This window comes from Ursus arctos, unplaced genomic scaffold (assembly GCF_023065955.2).
Source record: "Ursus arctos isolate Adak ecotype North America unplaced genomic scaffold, UrsArc2.0 scaffold_2, whole genome shotgun sequence".
NCBI classification, from domain to species: Eukaryota; Metazoa; Chordata; class Mammalia; order Carnivora; family Ursidae; genus Ursus; species Ursus arctos.
The window spans coordinates 87,344,710-87,362,311 of record NW_026622874.1 but is presented as its reverse complement, the minus strand read 5'-3'; the positions used below and the strand labels follow the sequence as shown (position 1 = coordinate 87,362,311).

General features: G+C 51.8%; 1 protein-coding gene across 1 annotated transcript; it reads left to right on the top strand.

Annotated features, from left to right (window-relative positions):
- Window positions 1-2,154: 2,154 nt before the first annotated feature.
- On the top strand, window positions 2,155-4,190 carry NUPR1 (nuclear protein 1, transcriptional regulator). The gene is made up of 3 exons (XM_026515706.4): window positions 2,155-2,505; window positions 2,912-3,061; window positions 3,383-4,190. Exons 1-2 carry the CDS (start codon window positions 2,394-2,396, stop codon window positions 3,046-3,048), a joined length of 249 nt encoding a protein of 82 aa, XP_026371491.1. The 5' UTR covers window positions 2,155-2,393; the 3' UTR covers window positions 3,049-3,061; window positions 3,383-4,190.
- Window positions 4,191-17,602: the final 13,412 nt, after the last annotated feature.

Genomic DNA, 17,602 nt, shown 5'->3' with positions numbered 1-17,602 from the left:
CTAAGAATTAAATTGACATGAGACAGATTGACAACAGAAAAAAAGCAAAGTGTTATTATGTGCGCATGAAGGCCCCATCATGAAACTGAGACCTAACGAATTGACCAAGGCAGGTAGTTTTTATCCTTTTAGACAAAGAGACAATAAAACTGTGAGGAGTTGAAAGGAGACAGAAAACTTGGTAAATTAGTAAAAAAAAAAAAATAAATAATGACCCTCTCGGCTCTAAATGTCTTTTTTTTTTTTTTAAAGATTTTATTTTATTCGGCAGAGATAGAGACAGCCAGCGAGAGAAGGAACACAAGCAGGGGGAGTGGGAGAGGAAGAAGCAGGCTCCCAGCGGAGGAGCCTGATGTGGGGCTCAAACCCAGAACACTGGGATCACGCCCTGAGCCGAAGGCAGACGCTTAACCGCTGTGCCACCCAGGCGCCCCTTGGCTCTAAATGTTTTATCTCTGGTGATAAGGGTGTCTCTTTACCTCTCGGTACAGGGAGGGGACCTTTTACCCGGGAAATGTATCTCCTGCTTTCAGGGGGACAGAGGAAGGTCTGAGAGTCATTCTGACACTGGCCGTCTCTTAAGTCACTTTTATTTAAAATAACCAATATGCAAAAGCAGCACATTTTGGGGCGGCCTTCCCCTGGCCCTTACGTAATTATCCCAAACCGTGTTTTACTCGAGTGACCTCACTTTCATTTCCTGGATGTTCAAGAACTCACAAATCCACCAAACCTGAAAAACAAAAACTAAATTTAATTCTGGCTCAGGCCAGGGAGAAACACAAGCAGAAGTACCTCTTCTTGCGAAGCAAAGGACGAGACTGGGTTATTACAGGGTTTGGGGGAAGGTGCGATTAGGTAACGTTGAGATGAAACGGGGGTGGGGGGGGGTGGGAACGGGAGCAGAGAATGAACACCTGGCCGGGTCCCAGCCTGTCCTATTGTGCTGGAGACCGCTGAGGTTAAAAAAAACATAAGCTGGAAGGTTGTGTCTGCCTCCTTTCCTGCCGGGGACCGTGGGAGCCGGCACATAAGCCTCGGTGAAAGCAGGAGTGGGCAGGGTCCACTGGACCCACATAGGGCAGATCCCTTCAGGTGACGGTGGAAAATTCCACCTCCATGCTCTTCTCGTGTGAATCCCTTCCCTTAATTCATAAAATAGGTACAAATATCTGTTTGCTGCATAATGTCTTCTACGCCAGTATATCCACATTTTGAAAGCCATTATTTCATTATAAATCAATTTCCTGGGGCGCCTGGGTGGCTCCGTGGGTTAAGCGTCTGCCTTCGGCTCAGGTCATGGTCTCAGGGTCCTGGGATCGAGTCCACCCCCCCAACACGTTGGGGGGGAGTCTGCGCTCAGCAGGGAATCTGCTTCTCCCTCTCCCTCCCCGCCCCCCCGCTCATGCTCTAATGAATACATAAAAAAATCTTCAAAGAAAAAAAAATGATTTCCCTTTGCGTCTCCTTTACCTCATAGGGGCGGCATTATCGAGCTGTTTGGAAAGTATGTGGATTACTTCCCGTCATGCAGCTTACAGGGTACCAGGCACCTTCGCAAGTGTCCTTGCCTGTGGTGTCTCACTCGATTCTCTGACCAACTCTGGGAGGTCGAGGCAGTTATCATCATCCTCGTTTTTTACGGAAGAGAAAACCGGGGCCCAGAGAGGGAAGGTAACTTGTCCGGGGGCACCCAGGAAGTAGGAGAGCAAAGGTTTGAAGCCAGGGCAGCCGGCTCCAGAATCCGCACTCTTAACGTACTCTGCTAGCCTCCCTCTCCGGTGAGGGAAACTACCTAGGGACCCGCTCCCCCCACAGCTCAGGATATTAAGGGGGCTTTCCAGATGTTTCTTATCGAAAAGGGGTGTTGGGTGTGTTAGGGGTGAGAACCACCGACCTAGTTCGTGTGTGTTCTTCACGCCACAATCTGCCACCAGGGTCCTGAGTCTGAGCCAGAATTGGGGTGGGGGTCAGCTGTGTGGCGGGGGGCAGGGGACGGACAGGAAGGAGTGGGCCAGGTGAGGCCCTCGGATCCCCACTGGCCATGATCCCAAGGACTGTTTACGCCCAGACTCAGCCTCTCTCCTCCTCCTCCTCCCTGAGGGGCGGGGATCTCCTCTGTGGAAAAATACCCAGCTGGGCGAGCCCCAGTGAGAGGGAGGAGGCAAGGGGAAGGGGCTGGGACTCACAGGCCACTCTGTCCCCCTCTCGTGATTGCTGTTTACTGGGTCGGGTTCTGGGAAAGGGCCAGATTGCATCAGACAGGGCCTGAGGAGGACACGTGGCCTTATAAGTTGGGGCCAGTGAACAGGGAGGTGTCGGGAAACCAGACACAAACAAAGCTTTCGAAGCCGACCGAGAGAGAGACAGAGAGAGAGAGAGAGTCAGCTGTGATGGCCACCTTTCCAGGAGCAGCCAGCCCGGCCCGGCAGCCCCCAGGCCCAGAGGACGAAGACCCCAGCCTGGATGAATACGACCTCTACAGCCTGGCTCATTCCTACCTGGGTAAGTCTGGCCCCGTCACCTTTCTGGTCCCTCCACTTCTACCCCCACACCCCCAGCTAGGATTCCTCCTCGGCCTCCTCTGCACCCCCAACCCATTCTCTCCCCTGTTCCCTTGACCCCTCAAGTCACCCCTTCGAACCCCTCTCCCACTGAGTGCTGTCCGGCTCAGCCCTTGGACCTCATGCACCCCTAGAATATGGGAGCATCAAGAGACCATCGGGGGCCCCTTATTCCACAGATGGGGCAACAGGGATGATGACTGCCCCAAAGCTATGTGGGGCCCACTCCCCAGTCTGCCTCCCCCAAACCATGCTCCTTCCACCCCGCCCCCCCCCCGCCCCCCTGCCTCTCCTTGGATGTACCTTGCGTCCGTCCACCTCACCTCCGCCTCTTGCCTGGTTCCCAGGAGTCGGAGGCCGGAAAGGTCGCACCAAGAGAGAAGCTGCTGCCCACACCAACCGGCCCAGCCCCGGCGGCCATGAGAGGAAGCTGGTGACCAAGCTCCAGAACACGGAGCGGAAAAGGCGAGGGGCACGGTCCTGAGGCGGAGCTGGAAGTAAGGAGTCAGGGGACCCAGGGGTCCCTCTGCCTTGGAAGGACGTGCCTGAATGTGTGTGGTTGGGTGGGAAGAAGGGATCCAAGAACCGTTGTCTCAACATAGAATAAAATGAGACACACATTCAACTCTGAGTTTCCTAGGGACCAGAGCAAAGGGGGAAACACGAACCTTTCCAATGGGAGGGAAATTCGGTTTACAGGGAGGGAAACAGAGGCCCAGAGAGGGTAGGGTCCTTTTCTGGAGACACACAGCAAGTGACCAGGAGAGGCGGGGTTAGAACTCAGGATTAGAACCGTTTCTTCTCTTCCCTTGCCCCAGATGAGGCCAGAGCACGGACACCACACAGCGATGGAGACAAGACCGCGGAGAATCGGAGAATCGGCCCCCGGGGGCAGGGCCCAGGCCTGCTTGCCCCCCACCCCACCCCCAGGACTTACCCTACCTGACTGAGGCTCCGAGGGGCCACCAAGGAAGTGCCCCCAGCCCCAGCAAAAGGACAAGATAGGGAGCAAGAGGCAGGGAATGGAGAGGCAGAGTCTCAAAAAGTACCCCCTAAAAAGAAAGACAGCGAAGAAACTGGACCTCCCTAAGGGTGGGAAGGACAATAAACAAAGTAGAGCTGCAGCTTGTGTGTCGGATCTGTCCCCTCTCTGCGCAGTGCTGTGTGTCCGTGTTTCTGGCTGCGTTTGCACGAGGCAATGAGAACCGGTTTTGTCAGTGTCCGACGTTGCTCATGCGTCTGGGAGCGGGTGTATCTGATTCTGCCTGGGCGGGTAGAGGCCAGCGTCTTTTCTTTTGTTTTATTTTGCTGCACGTATGTTTTGGCCAACGTGTCTCCACGGTTTCTTACGAAATGCAAGAGAAATTCCTGTTTCTTTGTCATGCTGCCTGGGAAACAAGCTCCCTCCCCAGCTCCTCTCCATTTCGAGAATAAACAATCTTCTTGATCATATCATTTGCATATAAAACCACCTTCTGGGGGGCGCCTGGGTGGCTCAGTCAGGTAAGCTTCTAATCTCCCCTCAGGTCTCCCCCTCAGGGTGGTGAGTTCAAGCCCCACATTGGGGCCACGCCCAGTGTGGAGCCTACTTACAAATAAAATAAAACTAAAAATACATAAAAACCACCTTTTGAAGTGAATGGTGTTTATTGTGCCACCTGCAAAATGGAGAAAACTAAGATTTAGAATATGAAGGGACTTGCCCCAGATGACTGAGGGCTCAAATTCAAGGATTCTCACTGTCCTCATCTATGGGGCGCGTGCCTCTGCGAAGGGGGGTGCCAGGACGGGGTTCTGGGAGGTCAGCTGGGGAGGAAGATCCTTACCTCGTATCTATAATAAGTCTTAGGACCCGAGTTTGAGAAGAACGTAGGGCAAATAAGAGGATCTAATGATTGAGATACATGTTTGGGCTACTGTAATGAAACAGGATAGAAAGTTCTCTGTCACATAACAGCTCCAAGGGTCAGTACTCTTGGGCCGAAATGACAACTTCACCATGTCAGGGATTCCAGCTGCTTTTAGCTCAATGTTCTGCCACCCTCAAAACATGGCTTCCGGGGCACTTGGGTGGCTCAGTCGGTTGAGCGTCTGACTCTTGGTGTCAGCTCAGGTTGTGATCTCAGGGTCGTGAGATCGAGCCCTGCGTCGGGCTCTGTGCTCAGCGCACAGCCTGCTTGAGATTCTTTCTCCTTCTGCCCCTGCCTTTCTCAAATAAATCTTTAAAAAAACAAAAACAAAAAACTCATGGCTTCCACTTTGGGGTCCAAACTAGCTGCTTTGGTACCTGCCATCACATCTGCATCTCAACCTGTGGAAAGGGAGTAGGGAAGGAACCAGGGAAAGCAACACCGATTCATTTTGAAGGCCATGACCTAAAAGTAGAATCCATTATATCTGGTCAGAATTTAATTACATGGCCACACCTAACTACGAGAGAGTCTGGGAAACATAGTTTTTAGGTGCTTAGCCACGTGTTGGCCAAAACGTGGGGAGGGCAAGAGAATGAATACTGGAAAAAGAAAACTAGCAAGAAACATTTTCCATGGGCAGACTCAACAGGAGGAGGGAGAAAAACCCCAAGCCCTGGGCAAAGCATTTTTCCTTTTCTCCTGCCCGTCCACGTAAGCCCTAGGCTGCAAAACTTGGAGCCAATTGTTCTTAGGGACCTAAGCATATGAGCAGAAGAATGAGGCACCTGCTGGAGTAGTGAGTGACAGGAGCACAGCCCATCAAGACCAGCTTGAACCTCTGGGAATCTCCGTCCACTGGCCTCCCCTGAGTCCGACCGACTAACAGGCACGGAATCTCTGGCCGGGTAGAATGTTAGAGGACATCTAGTCCAACCCCACCACACTGCAGACCGGGGTCGCCTCTGCTTGCTTGAATACCACTACGGACAGGGAACTTGCTGCCTTTCAGTTGCCTGATACCTTCTCAGAGCACCTTGTTAATGTGAGCTGAAAGGGCGCTTGGGTGGCTCAGTCGGTTAAGCATCTGCTTTCAGCTCAGGTCATGATCCTGGGGTCCTGGGATCGAGGCCCACATGGGGCTCCCTGCTCAGTGGGGAGTCTGCTTCTCCCTCTCCCTCTGCCCCTCCCCTCCTCAGCTTGTGCTTTCTCTCTCGAATAAATAAATAAAATCTTTAAAAAAAAATGTGGGCTGAAATCTGACTCTCCCACTTGCCCCTGAACGAGCTTCTGGTCCCTTCTGTCTGAGATGCCCTCAATCCCAGCTACCCTGCTAGGCTCAGCTCTTCAAAGTCTTCCATCACCAGCCCTCCACCACCACCCGTCCCTCACCGCCATTCAGGGAGACACCTATTCTGGAATCATACAGCCAACCTGTGCCCAGGCTCTCACAAGCATTCGGCATACAGCTCCTTCAGACTTCCCCCGAGCCCCTCTTTCCGTGATCAATTATTTAGTCATTCAGTTACTGTTTATCAGATGCCTGTTGTATTACCAGGGCCTGGTCGAAGGCATGGACTGCAAAGAGAGACAAATGGGACCCTGTATGATTGGAACGAGGCCTTAGTGCCAGTGTCTGCTCCTGAATTCAGCAGACAGATGGGAGGAGCAGCTCTGGGCCATGAGCTCTCAGCCCAGTACGGATCCGATGTGTCAGCATCAGAAAATCATGGCCAGAGCTCCCAAGTATTGAGCTACTACTCCGTGATAGGTGTTTTATAGGCTTTGTTCTGTTTAATCCTTCCAATAACCCAACAGGCAGACTATTATTGATCCTATTTTACAGTGCAGAAAACCGAGGTTCAGAGAAGTTAAGTAACTGGCTCAAAGTCACACAGCCACAACCCGCAGGAGTGGGATCTTGAACTCAGGTCTGTCTAATTTTTGAAGCCTGGGCCTTTCCCTTTTTACTATATGCCTGAGAATAACCATGTACTGACAATGTGAAATCCTAGATGTTAATTTTTGGTTAATTACGCCTTCTGCCTCAGTTTCCCATCCTGTCAAAAGGTACTTTAAATGAGAAAACAAAGGCTGCAAAGTGCTGTGTCTCTAGCTGAACCTGGCCACTCCCTGTGTCCTGGGTCCTTGACACTTTGCCAGAAGGGCCCACATGGTACTCTCACTCCTGGCATCTCATTGGCCTTCCCTGGCCTCGCCCTTCCCTGGCACAGTCTCTGCCTGGGAGGCCTTTAAATGGCTGTTCCAGGAACCAGATAATTCTTGGAATTACTGAATGTGCATATCTGAACGGATCCTGGGTGTTAGAGCCCCATTCTCTACCCTTTGCAGAAGGGCCTGGTGGGGCAAGGGGCAGGGAGCGGCTGAAAATCACATGAGGACTGGGGACCCAGGGGGGACAAGAACCCACTCTTGATTCTGACCCCTCCAGAATCTTCCTCTTCTGTTCCATCCTCTCTTCTACCCCCTTTCTTTTTGATCCCCTAGCTGCACGTAATATCTGTCTCCCCTGTTTCTAAGATTCCTCCTGAGAACGGAGGGACGACTGACCTCTCCTGCGCCTCGGGAGCTTACAGACGTTTCCCCATCGGGTTGCCACGGTTCAAAGGATTCCGGCTCCTTGCCTAGAATCAGGACACTCACCCTGGGGCTCTTTATTGGCTTCCCAGACACCTAGCCCTCTTCCGCCCACTCAGCTCTCAGATGTGTATTTTTTTAAATTTCAAAATCACCCCATAGTTGACGTTTAACTGGCACTCCTTAAAGGTAATGCTAATAATAGGAACAGTGACAGCTACCATTATTGATCATCTGCCCGAGGGTTTTCCCAGCCTCACCTTTGACACAGCACCTTTGTGATTTCTACCCTACGTGCATTTAGGCTATACCATTGCTTACTTAGAAGTTTTAAAATAACCTCCCTACCTTTTTCACTCAAATATATTTTAAAAGGAGACTAGGGGCGGCTGGGTGGCTCAGTTGGTTAAATATTCGGACTCTTGATCTCAGCTCAGGGCTTGATCTCAGGGTCGCGAGTTCAAGCCCCGCATTAGGCTCCACGCTGGGCATGGGAGCCTACTTAAAAAGAGAGAGGGGGGGGGCTACATAACCACCAAAAACGGAAAACCACAATCACTTGTCATAACTAGAAGAGTGTAAAAAGAAACACCTAATTATAACTTTTTTCAGTCCACGTGTGCACACCGTCCATGACCTTGTGCGCTAAGAGTCACAGGTGTTCCACTCGGAGAAACACCATGTGTTTACAAGCCAGACACTCTGCCAGGAATTTTGCATACACGGAAGGAGGCCTCACTGTCATCACTTGGTTACAGATGAGTTAAAGACACGGATCCTGGCTTCCCTGCCCGGGGACTCTGATTTCATTGGTCTGCGGTGGAGCCTGGGCAGTGGGAGTTTGGAGAGTGAGTCTAATTCGCAGGGGGTGTTTGAGGACGTCTGATCCAGTGAGCTTTTGTCTCGGATTGCATATACCGGACACGGTCACGGCAAGGGCTCCCAACTACGGTGCTCGCCTTACCATGTGGCCTTGCCACCTTCCCATCAGATGGGGGACACAGGACTGTGTTCCCTTTGAACACGGGAGGACCTTTGGGAGCACCTGCCCTGCCAGAGGCAGGCGGAAGTCGCGGTATCCTAACACGCCACGACACCATGCATATCCACCTCGCTCTCCGGAGCCTGGTCGCCCTGCTGTGTGAAAGTCCAAATACCATGCATGGAGAGACAACGTGGCAAGGCCGCCTGTCGAGGTCATTCTGGTCTTCCGCCCCGCTGAAGTCCCAGCTGAAAGCCAAATGTGTGAGCAGAGGGAGCCTGCAGATGGTTCCAGGCCCCGCTGTACAGTCTCCTCCAGCCACAGGGTCTTCCCAGATGAGGCCTGACATACTGGGGACCAGAAACGAGACACCTCCAATTGCCCTTCCACAGACGTAGAGCATAATAAAACGGTCATTGCCGAGTATTACGTTCGGGGGTGGTTGGTTACGCAGCAATAGTGACTGGAACGGACTTATGGTCCCCCCAGACCTATGTCCAGATCCTGTCTGCAGACTTGGCTGTGACCTGAAACAAGTTATTATTTACTCTGTATCTTAACGTCCACATCGGTGAACAGGGGATGAAGAGTACACCCACCCCCTGGAAGGGTTTTGAGAACTCAAGGAAATGGAGTTCGAGCACTTAGCAGGGCACCCAATCCAGAACAAGAGCTTAACGAAACAGCAGAGTAGCAGACAGGATGGGCTCTGGACCCAAACTCCGTGGGTTCAAATCCCAGCTCTCTTATTTTTCTCCGTGACCTTGGGCCAGTTCCCTGACCTTTCTAGCCTCGGTTTCCCCACGTGTAAAATAGGAATGCCAGGACCATTCAGCATAGGGTTCCCTGCTGTGATTAAGTCAGTGTTGCAAAATGCGTAGGAAGCAGCTCGTAAGGGACTGGAGCAATGACACGGACCCAGAGCTCAGGCGCCGGAGCCGGATCTGTTGTGTCAGCTGGTATTTCCTGCTCCTTTTCTGCCCGCGGCCGGTGTTGGATGAGGTCAGTTCACAGCGTTTTCTCTCCTTTCTCCAGGGCTGCTCAGGAGCAGAGCTGGGAAGGGGCACGGAATGCTCCTGGCCTCCACATCCCCTCGGTACTCTGTCATCTGTCAAGGTGTCTGTCCCTCTGTCCCCTCTTCTACCCCTGCTGTCCTTTCTCTCCGCTCTTTACCATCAACCCACACAGCCGTGCTCTCGCTGTGCCCTGGGCCACTTCCCACAGCCCCCATGTCACACCCGGGTGCAGGGATACGTCTGGGGCCTGTCCACCGCTGGAAAAGGGGGCACAGTCCCTCCTGTCCTCAGATCTCTCCGTACTACTCAGAACGAGTATGGCCTGGACTCTGTGGGGACACATCAGTTCTAACTTCTTGTTTCCTTTTCAAATCACTCCCTTCCTTCCTTGACTTGGGGAGTATTTTAAAGTCTGCCCCACCCCCACCCCATCCACCTGTTCTTATGTCACCACGATTCTCCCCACGATTCTCCCGTGCCTTCAGTCCCCTACCGCTGTCGAGCTAAAAACGAAACTGCACTGACATCCCTCCACCGTAGCAATGAGAGCCACGGGGCCCTCGCCGGTTTAACAGGAATGGGATGAGCGTAAAAGGGAGTATGGGGGAAACTCCACTTTGGTTTGTATATAAAAACTGCATGGCAATGGATGGTAACCGGGCTTCTGGAGGTGATGGCTTTGCAGGGCATGCCCACGTCGAATTATAACGTCACACCCGAAGCTTACAGGGTGTATACCAATTTGACCTCAATAAAAAAGCGTGAAAATATTATTCAGCCACAGCAATTATTATTCTCACACTGAATATTTGCCGAAGTCCTGTGGGAGGGCAAAGGTTATGGGTTCACTGCCGGTCACAGCCCGAGCTGGGAGTGGACCAGCCGTGCTGACACCCATGTCTGTCCGAGGCTTCTAGAGAGCTCTGTGGCCTTCAGGAAGTGTGGGGGGGGGCGGGCGGGGAGAACTACCCACCCCCAGAGTCCCTGTGTGAGAAGCCAGCCCTGACTGAGGACCCCTTTCCCCTGGGGCTGGACATAACACCCAGGTCTCTGTTAACTAGAAGCCTTCTTTTCTATGTAAAACAAAGTGTTCTTTGCTTTTCTCATTATAAAAGCAGGAATCAGAAGATAACCACCAATCTCTGGGTTCAGTCCTCTGACTGATCACATCCTCCTTTCAACTTTTTTTTTCACCCCCCATTTTTCTTTCCCCCTCCTTTCAACTTTAGTCTTACATCAGCTCTACACGACTTTATCCTGTTCTCTCTTTCCTGAAGAACTGGTTTGGAGAGCTGTGGTGCTGCTGCTGCTGCTGCTGCTGCTGCTGCTGCTGGTGGTGGTTTTTTAACTGTTTGAGGAAATAATCATTTATTCATTCAACAAATATTTATCGAGCCAGGGAATATTCTAGAAGCTATGGATACAGCGGTAAAATGGAGCTTACATTCTAGTGGGGGCAGATAAACAATGAATAGTAAATGACCAAACACAAGAATTTCAGCAGGGCTTGTGCAATTTAAAATGCCTTGGTTAGGGGCGCCTGGGTGGCACAGCGGTTAAGCGTCTGCCTTCGGCTCAGGGCGTGATCCCGGCGTTATGGGATCGAGCCCCACATCAGGTTCCTCCGCTATGAGCCTGCTTCTTCCTCTCCCACTCCCCCTGCTTGTGTTCCCTCTCTCACTGGCTGTCTCTGTCAAAAAAATAAATAAAATCTTAAAAAAAAAATGCCTTGGTTAGGAAAAGCCTCACCGAGAAGGGAGGGCCTTTAAAAAGTGAAGGCCAGAAGGAAGCTAGGGAGTGCTTTGTGCTGAAATTCCTCTATTTCCTTGAGAGCACACAGTAAACGTCCAACATACTATGTATTTTTCTTATTAATTCATCGTCTGGGGTTAGAGGAGGTGACCACTGGCAGCCGAGACAACCCGAGGCAAGAAGGGCTGGAGGCTCAGGGACCAGAGGCAGAGAGCAGGGGCTGGGGCGGGGGGCGGGGGGGGGGCGGCCAGAGTCCTCTCCCCTGCTTACGTGGGTCCCTCCATCACCCCAGTCAGGTGCTGTGGTCCCCGCCCCCATCCCCACCCCGGCTCGTGTGCCCGCTCTCTCTCAAATAAATAAACAAAATCTTTAAACAAACAAACAAAACCGTTCATGAATGAGTGTGTCAGAACTGGTCTTGCTTCACACCGCCCCTTTGCTGTGCACATTTCTCCTCTCAGGATCCTCAGTTCCAAGGAAGTGGAAGAGGACCCTCGGTGGGGGCGCCCCGCGGGGCTCCTCGCACCCACAGCGAAAGCAGGAGCGATCTTCTCTTAAAAGCCTTGAAACCTGGCACTGTTTGGACAGGAGGCCTCAGGGCGAGGCCTCTTGCTGTCTTTCGCTTCTGGGCAGGGTTTCTGTTTTCTGGCCCCTCTTCCTTTGTTCGTTCATTAGAAGCGGTTTGCGCTGGAGTTTACACCGTCAGGTGTCATTGACATTTGCTACGACAGTACCCCTTCAATATCCTCACCCCCCCCCCCAAAAGTGTGTGAGATGATGAGTGTGTCCATTAACTCAAGGGGCGGAAACCTTCCACGTGCACTCATCTACCAGATCATCACCTCGTGGGCGCCTGGGTGGCGCAGTCGTTAAGCGTCTGCCTTCGGCTCAGGGCGTGATCCCGGCGTTCCGGGATCGAGTCCCACATCAGGCTCCTCCGCTGGGAGCCTGCTTCTTCCTCTCCCACTCCCCCTGCTGTGTTCCCTCTCTCGCTGGCTGTCTCTCTGTCACATAAATAAATAAAATCTTGAAAAAAAAAAAAAGATCATCACCTCGTGTCCTTTAAATAGCTTATCATTGTCAGTTATGCTTCCATAAAGATAGGGGGGAAACACAGTGTGGCCTCTCAAACTGTACTGTTTTGGTTCAAATTTCAGTCCTGCTGCCGCTTGTTATTAGCCTCAGTTTCCTTCTCTATAAAATGGATTGTTCTGACAAATAAAATTGAGCATGTGTGTGCAAACCCGTCTGAGCAGTGCCTGGCACATAGAGAAGGCTCGTCGGTGCTAACCGCTACACGAGGCGGTAGAGTATAGCGGTCAAGAAAACCAGAGGTCCTGGGTTCAAATCCCAGGGCTGTGGCTTACTAGCTGGGTAACCTTGGACACAAAGCCTTCATGGTCCTCAGTTTCCTTTTCAGAGAAGGACATGAATAATAATACCTACAGGGGAGGGTTATTGTGATTACATGAGCCAGTTGTTGAAAAATTTCTGGCACATATAAGCATTTGATTAAATTATAATATTTTACAACTATAATATAATATAAAATATAACTATAATATATAATATGTATAATATAATCTTATACAATTATAATATAATTTTAACTTGTTCCATGAAGGCAGAACTTTCTGCCGGCCCCACTCACTGCCGAACTCCAATGCCTAGAACAATGTCCGGGACATACTGAGTTGGCGGTGGGTAAATATGGACCAAGATTCTGCTCTGTTTTCACATCGCCCTTTCTATCTGAAATGCTCTCTCCACTGGCTTCCGACAGAGTGCTCTTTTTACTACACGATATATTCACCGTTATCATTTTAAAAAATCTGGTCTGTGATTTTTGACATTGGAAATCCGTTGTGAAGGCAGATTAAAGTGGGGGAGAAGACCCGTGCTGCAAATGGCAGAAACACAGCTCAAAATAGCTTCCGCCAAAAAAGAAAATTGGCTCATGAAACTGAACATTTCAGAATGATTGCTTCAGGAATAGCTGGATCCAGGAGCCCAAAATCAATAATGAGATTCCTGTCTCCCTCTCCAGCTCTCAGCTCTCCTTTCCCATGTGTGGGCTCCAACCTGAGGCAGAGTCTTCCCTCACGGCGGCCAACAGCAGATCCAGATTCACATCCTACCTGTTTAGTCATATGGGCAGAGAGAAAGGCTCTTTCCTGACAGCAAGTCCAGGGACTGACTCTCAGTGTGTCACGCACCCACCCTTGAACTGCCCACTCTCATGAGGGGCACAGAGTACCCTGACTGGCTAGGTCTGTCAGGTGCCAGCCATGGGGGGGATCTCAGCCTCCGTAAGAGAACAGATAAATTCCCCAAAGGAAAGTCCACTTTTTTTTTTTTGAAAGAAGAAAGGGTAGGCAGGTGGAAACGGCCGATGGTAACCACATCCCAAGGGATGCTCTTCTCTGCTCATCCTCTTACTTGCTGACCAGTTGACAAGCTTTGCTTTATGTGCTCTCAAGAGTAATAACATTTGCCCATTTCTGGAGCCCATGTTCAATTTCTTTCTCCGTGAGGAAGGCACTGCTATGCCCATGCTGCAGGTGCAGAAATGCGGGCCGCACAGGGGCTGGCCAGGGTCTCCCAGTCAGTTACAAATGGCCCTGCTTCGACGTGTTCTCTCTGGTTTGACAAGTTTGTCCAGTCTTCTCAACTAGGTGGCCACCTCTGTGGACAACGACTGTGGTTGCCACACGTTGGTACTTGGCCCTCACTTTTGTCTCCCTCTGTCCTACCCAGGGCACCACTCTAATTCGGAATCATGAAAAGAGTAGAAGTTGTTCATACCAATACTGCCGATAGGACTCCGGTGTCTGACGAGGTCGATGGACACGTGAGGTCTGGAAAAGACCCTAGGGCTCTCGGACGGGCCCAGAATGTGTAGAAAAATTGAAAAGCTAAGAGATGAGCAGTCCTCAGAGCCATAGAAGGAAGAAGCCACTTATGGAAAAATGAGACGTGATGAGGGACAAGGAGCTAGTTATTTGAAGGGCTGAGGAAAGAATGTTCTAGGCAGAAGGAAGAATAAGTCCAAAGGCCCTGAGGTAGAAGTGTGCCTGGTATGTGTGTGGGGCAGCTGGAAGGTGTGGGAGGGAATAAAGGAGGCCAGTGGGAAGGATCATGAGGACTTTGTCAGCCATTGGGAGGGTTTTTGCTTTTACTTAGAGCCACGGGAATCGGTGAACCCAGGACCAAAACCGAGGCAGAAGGAGGAAAAGTGGGTGGGCGGAAACATACATGTTGTATATATTCTTTTTCATGAATCAGATAGTATATAAAAATACAAGCAGTGATGGGGCGTCTGGGTGGCTCAGGCAGTTAAGCACTGACTCTCGATTTTGGCTCAGGTCATGATCTCAGGGTCGTGAGATCGAGCCCTGTGTTAGGCTCCGTGCTGGGCGTGGAGCCTACTTAAGATTCTCTCTCCCTCTCCCTCTGCCCCTCAACCCCTCCATGCACACACACACACACACACACACACACACACACTCTCTTTAAAAAAATAAAAATACATATAAATATAAGCAGTGAGTATGTCCCATTCCTGGGGAGTGAGCTGTCCACTCAGCTGGGGGTGTCACAGGCCGTGGGCCAGATGAGTGAGACACATGGAGGCAGGGGTGGCTGAGATCCCGGGGAGTCTGCCAGGTGAGGGCCCTGGGGGTGGTGTGGGGACCGGGGTGAGCCTCAGCGCTTAGGGCTCCTGGAGGACCTGGTGTCTACCAGGGCCTGCCCACCTCCCTCAGCCATCTGGCAGGGCCTGTCCTGGGGCTCAGCCCAGGGTCTGTCTCCATTCTAAGGGGTCTTCATAGAGAGGCTTGATGAAGCCTCCCCTGGCCCAGGAAGGCAGGGGTGGGGGTGTCCCACCCCCTGGTTCTCAGATTTGAAGCTGTCCACACCCTGGCCCAGGGCCCAATTGGCTTGCTCCCTGAGATTTCCGCTTCTGGCCTGAATTCTGCTCTGATTCATGTTTCTGGGTCACTAGGTCCCCTCTGCCTGTGTCCCCCACCACCGGCACCCCCAGCCATCCCTACTTCCTGAGGTGCAAATGCAGCCTCTTCTGTTTCTTACCTTCTTCCTCCCACTCTCCTTCGGCCTTTCTTTGTCCATTGATGACCACCGTCCCTTCTATTTATTAATGACAACTAACATTTCTTGCCTTGTGAGTCAGGCCTTACGCTACTACCAATAGCTAAAACCTATAATTTTACCGTATGCCAGGCCGTGTGCCAACCACTTCATAAATAATAGCTTGTTGAATCCTCCAAACGGTCTTATGACTTTCTATTATTTTCCCCATGTCGTAGACGACAAAACAGGCACAGAGAGGTTCAGTAACTTGCCCAAGATCAACAGCCACTCAGCGGTGACCATTTCTGTGTATAACGGTCCCAGCATCCTATCCAGCTGGTTGAAGTAACCTCCCCACTGGGGAGACGAGCCAAGAACAGGGAGATTTCAGGCTTTGACCAAAGGAAGTATTGGAACCGTGAAAGCGAAGGTCTGTCTCCCTCCCAAGCGGGGCCCTGACCCCTGACGCCCTGTGCCCTCCCAAGTTCACCTTCACGACTGAGCTAAAGGCGGGGCGCAGGGCTGGAAGCATGAGCCTGATCGTGCGGATGAGGAAACTGAAGCACACAATATTCGGGTCTCTTTCTCAAGAGGGGACAAGCATGTGGGGAAGGGCGAGCAGGGCCGGGACTCGAAGTGGGACTTTTTATCCCCAGGCGGGTGTTTTTTCTCTGCAGCCCTGCCTCCTGGGCTTCAAACTCTTCCTTCCTGGCAGTACAGAGCTGGCGGCCCACCCTCTCCGCACACCCGGCGCAGCTCGCGGTCCTCCCACCCCGGCCTTCGTGTGTCACTTAACACGGAACACCCAGCGATAAACTGCTCATCCGTAGTTAGCCACCCCCCCCCTCCCCTTTCTCTTAGACCCTCCCACGGTCCTCCCAAAAGAGACACCCCATTTAGAGGCAGCGCCCCAGGTCTATGGGAGAGGGCGTGGCGAGTGCGTGCTGCAGAATAAATCCTGGTAGACCCCCGGGTGTGTGGGGGTTGGGGATGCATGCACACAACGGGGGAGAAGTCTGGTGATGAGGGCTGCGGTTCTGGACCTTTCCACCTTCTCTCCCGGGAAGGGGGCGGGCACTATGCCTCGGGGCTCAGGGTCTCACCATCCCTGTTTGGGAGACTCAGAGGTGTGGCCCCAGCTCCAGCCTGGCCTCCCCTCCCCTCCCCCCAGCCTTCCTGCTTTCCACGAAGCCCATCTTGGTTTAACCGAGGGGTGAGTTTCAAGCCCTGGAGCTGACATCAGAGGGCCTAGGGATTCCCCTCACTAGCCCAAGCTAAAAACGGGGGACTTGAGTTCCAGTCTTCGTTCTGTCCCTGATCTGCTGCGTGACCCTGAAGAAGACTTCCCCTGCCTGATTCCATCCTGATGTCACATCTGTAGCTTCTAACTTCTACTTCCTGGGCTCAGGATTCCCATGCAACCCGGTGGAGTGCCCCACGGGGTCCGAGCTATAACGGGGTACTTGGGAAATAATCAGAACATTGGTGGATGGTTCTTTTCCCTCTTTTTTTAATCATCTAGGTTTTAATTTCCCTACGTAATCGCAGTGGCAGCATTTGAAAACTGCTACTACTTTTAAATGAGGAACCTGAGGTCCGGAGCTGGCCAGTGACTCACCTGAGGTCACCAGAAGTGTTAGCTACACACTGGAGTCTAGAGCTTGGCATTCTTGGCTTCCTTTCCAGCAGTTCTCAGCCTTCACCACATCCCTTCCATTTCCTGCTGGGATCCCAGCCCAAGCCTCAGCTCACCAGCCAAGATCCGCTTGTGGAAACTGAGGCCCAGGTAGACAGAGACGGGCCCAGGCCCATCCTCCAAGGATAAGGACAGAAGCTGGTGCCACCCTCATTGGCTCTCTGGCTTCTTGGCCAGGATCTGTTAAGATCATCGGCTGAGGGCCATGCCCAGCAGCCCAGCTGCCCACTTTACATCCTCAGGACCTGTCTGGAGCCTTGGCCAGAGCGGGAGAAGGCTGACAGTGAGAGCTCAGGGCTTAGCAGCTGGTCCCCGACCTGCCTCTCTATCGGGCAACTTACGGAGCACCAGCTGTGAGCAGAGCCCACATTAGACACTCGGCGGCAGAAGATGGACTCATTCGCTGATTTACAAAGAAGCTGCTATCGTTGGCTACTGGGGATATGTCAGTGCACATAACGGGCAGAATGCCCACCCCTGTGGAATTCATACTCTAGTGCGTGGAGACAGGCCAAAAAAAAGGAGAGAGAAAGTATTAGATGTTTTTAAACGTTATGTAGAAAAATCATGTAGGGAAAGGGATAGAAAGTGTGTGGGGGGGCGCCTGGGTGTCTCAGTTGGTTAAGCGTCTGTCTTCTGCTCAGGTCATGATCTCAGGGTCCTGGGATCGAGTCCTACATGGGGCTCCCTGCTCAGTGGGGAGCCTGCTTCTCCCTCTGCCTCTGACTGCCGCTCTCCCGGCTTGTGCTTGCTCTCTCTGTTAAATAAATAAATAAAATATATTTTTTAAAAAGTGCCAGGGGGACTTAATAGATACAGGCAAGTAATTTAAATAAAGTGAACATTTATTTTTTTTTAAGATTTTATTTATTTATTCGACAGAGATAGAGACAGCCAGCGAGAGAGGGAACACAAGCAGGGGGAGTGGGAGAGGAAGAAGCAGGCTCATAGCAGAGGAGCCTGATGTGGGGCTCGATCCCAGAACGCCGGGATCA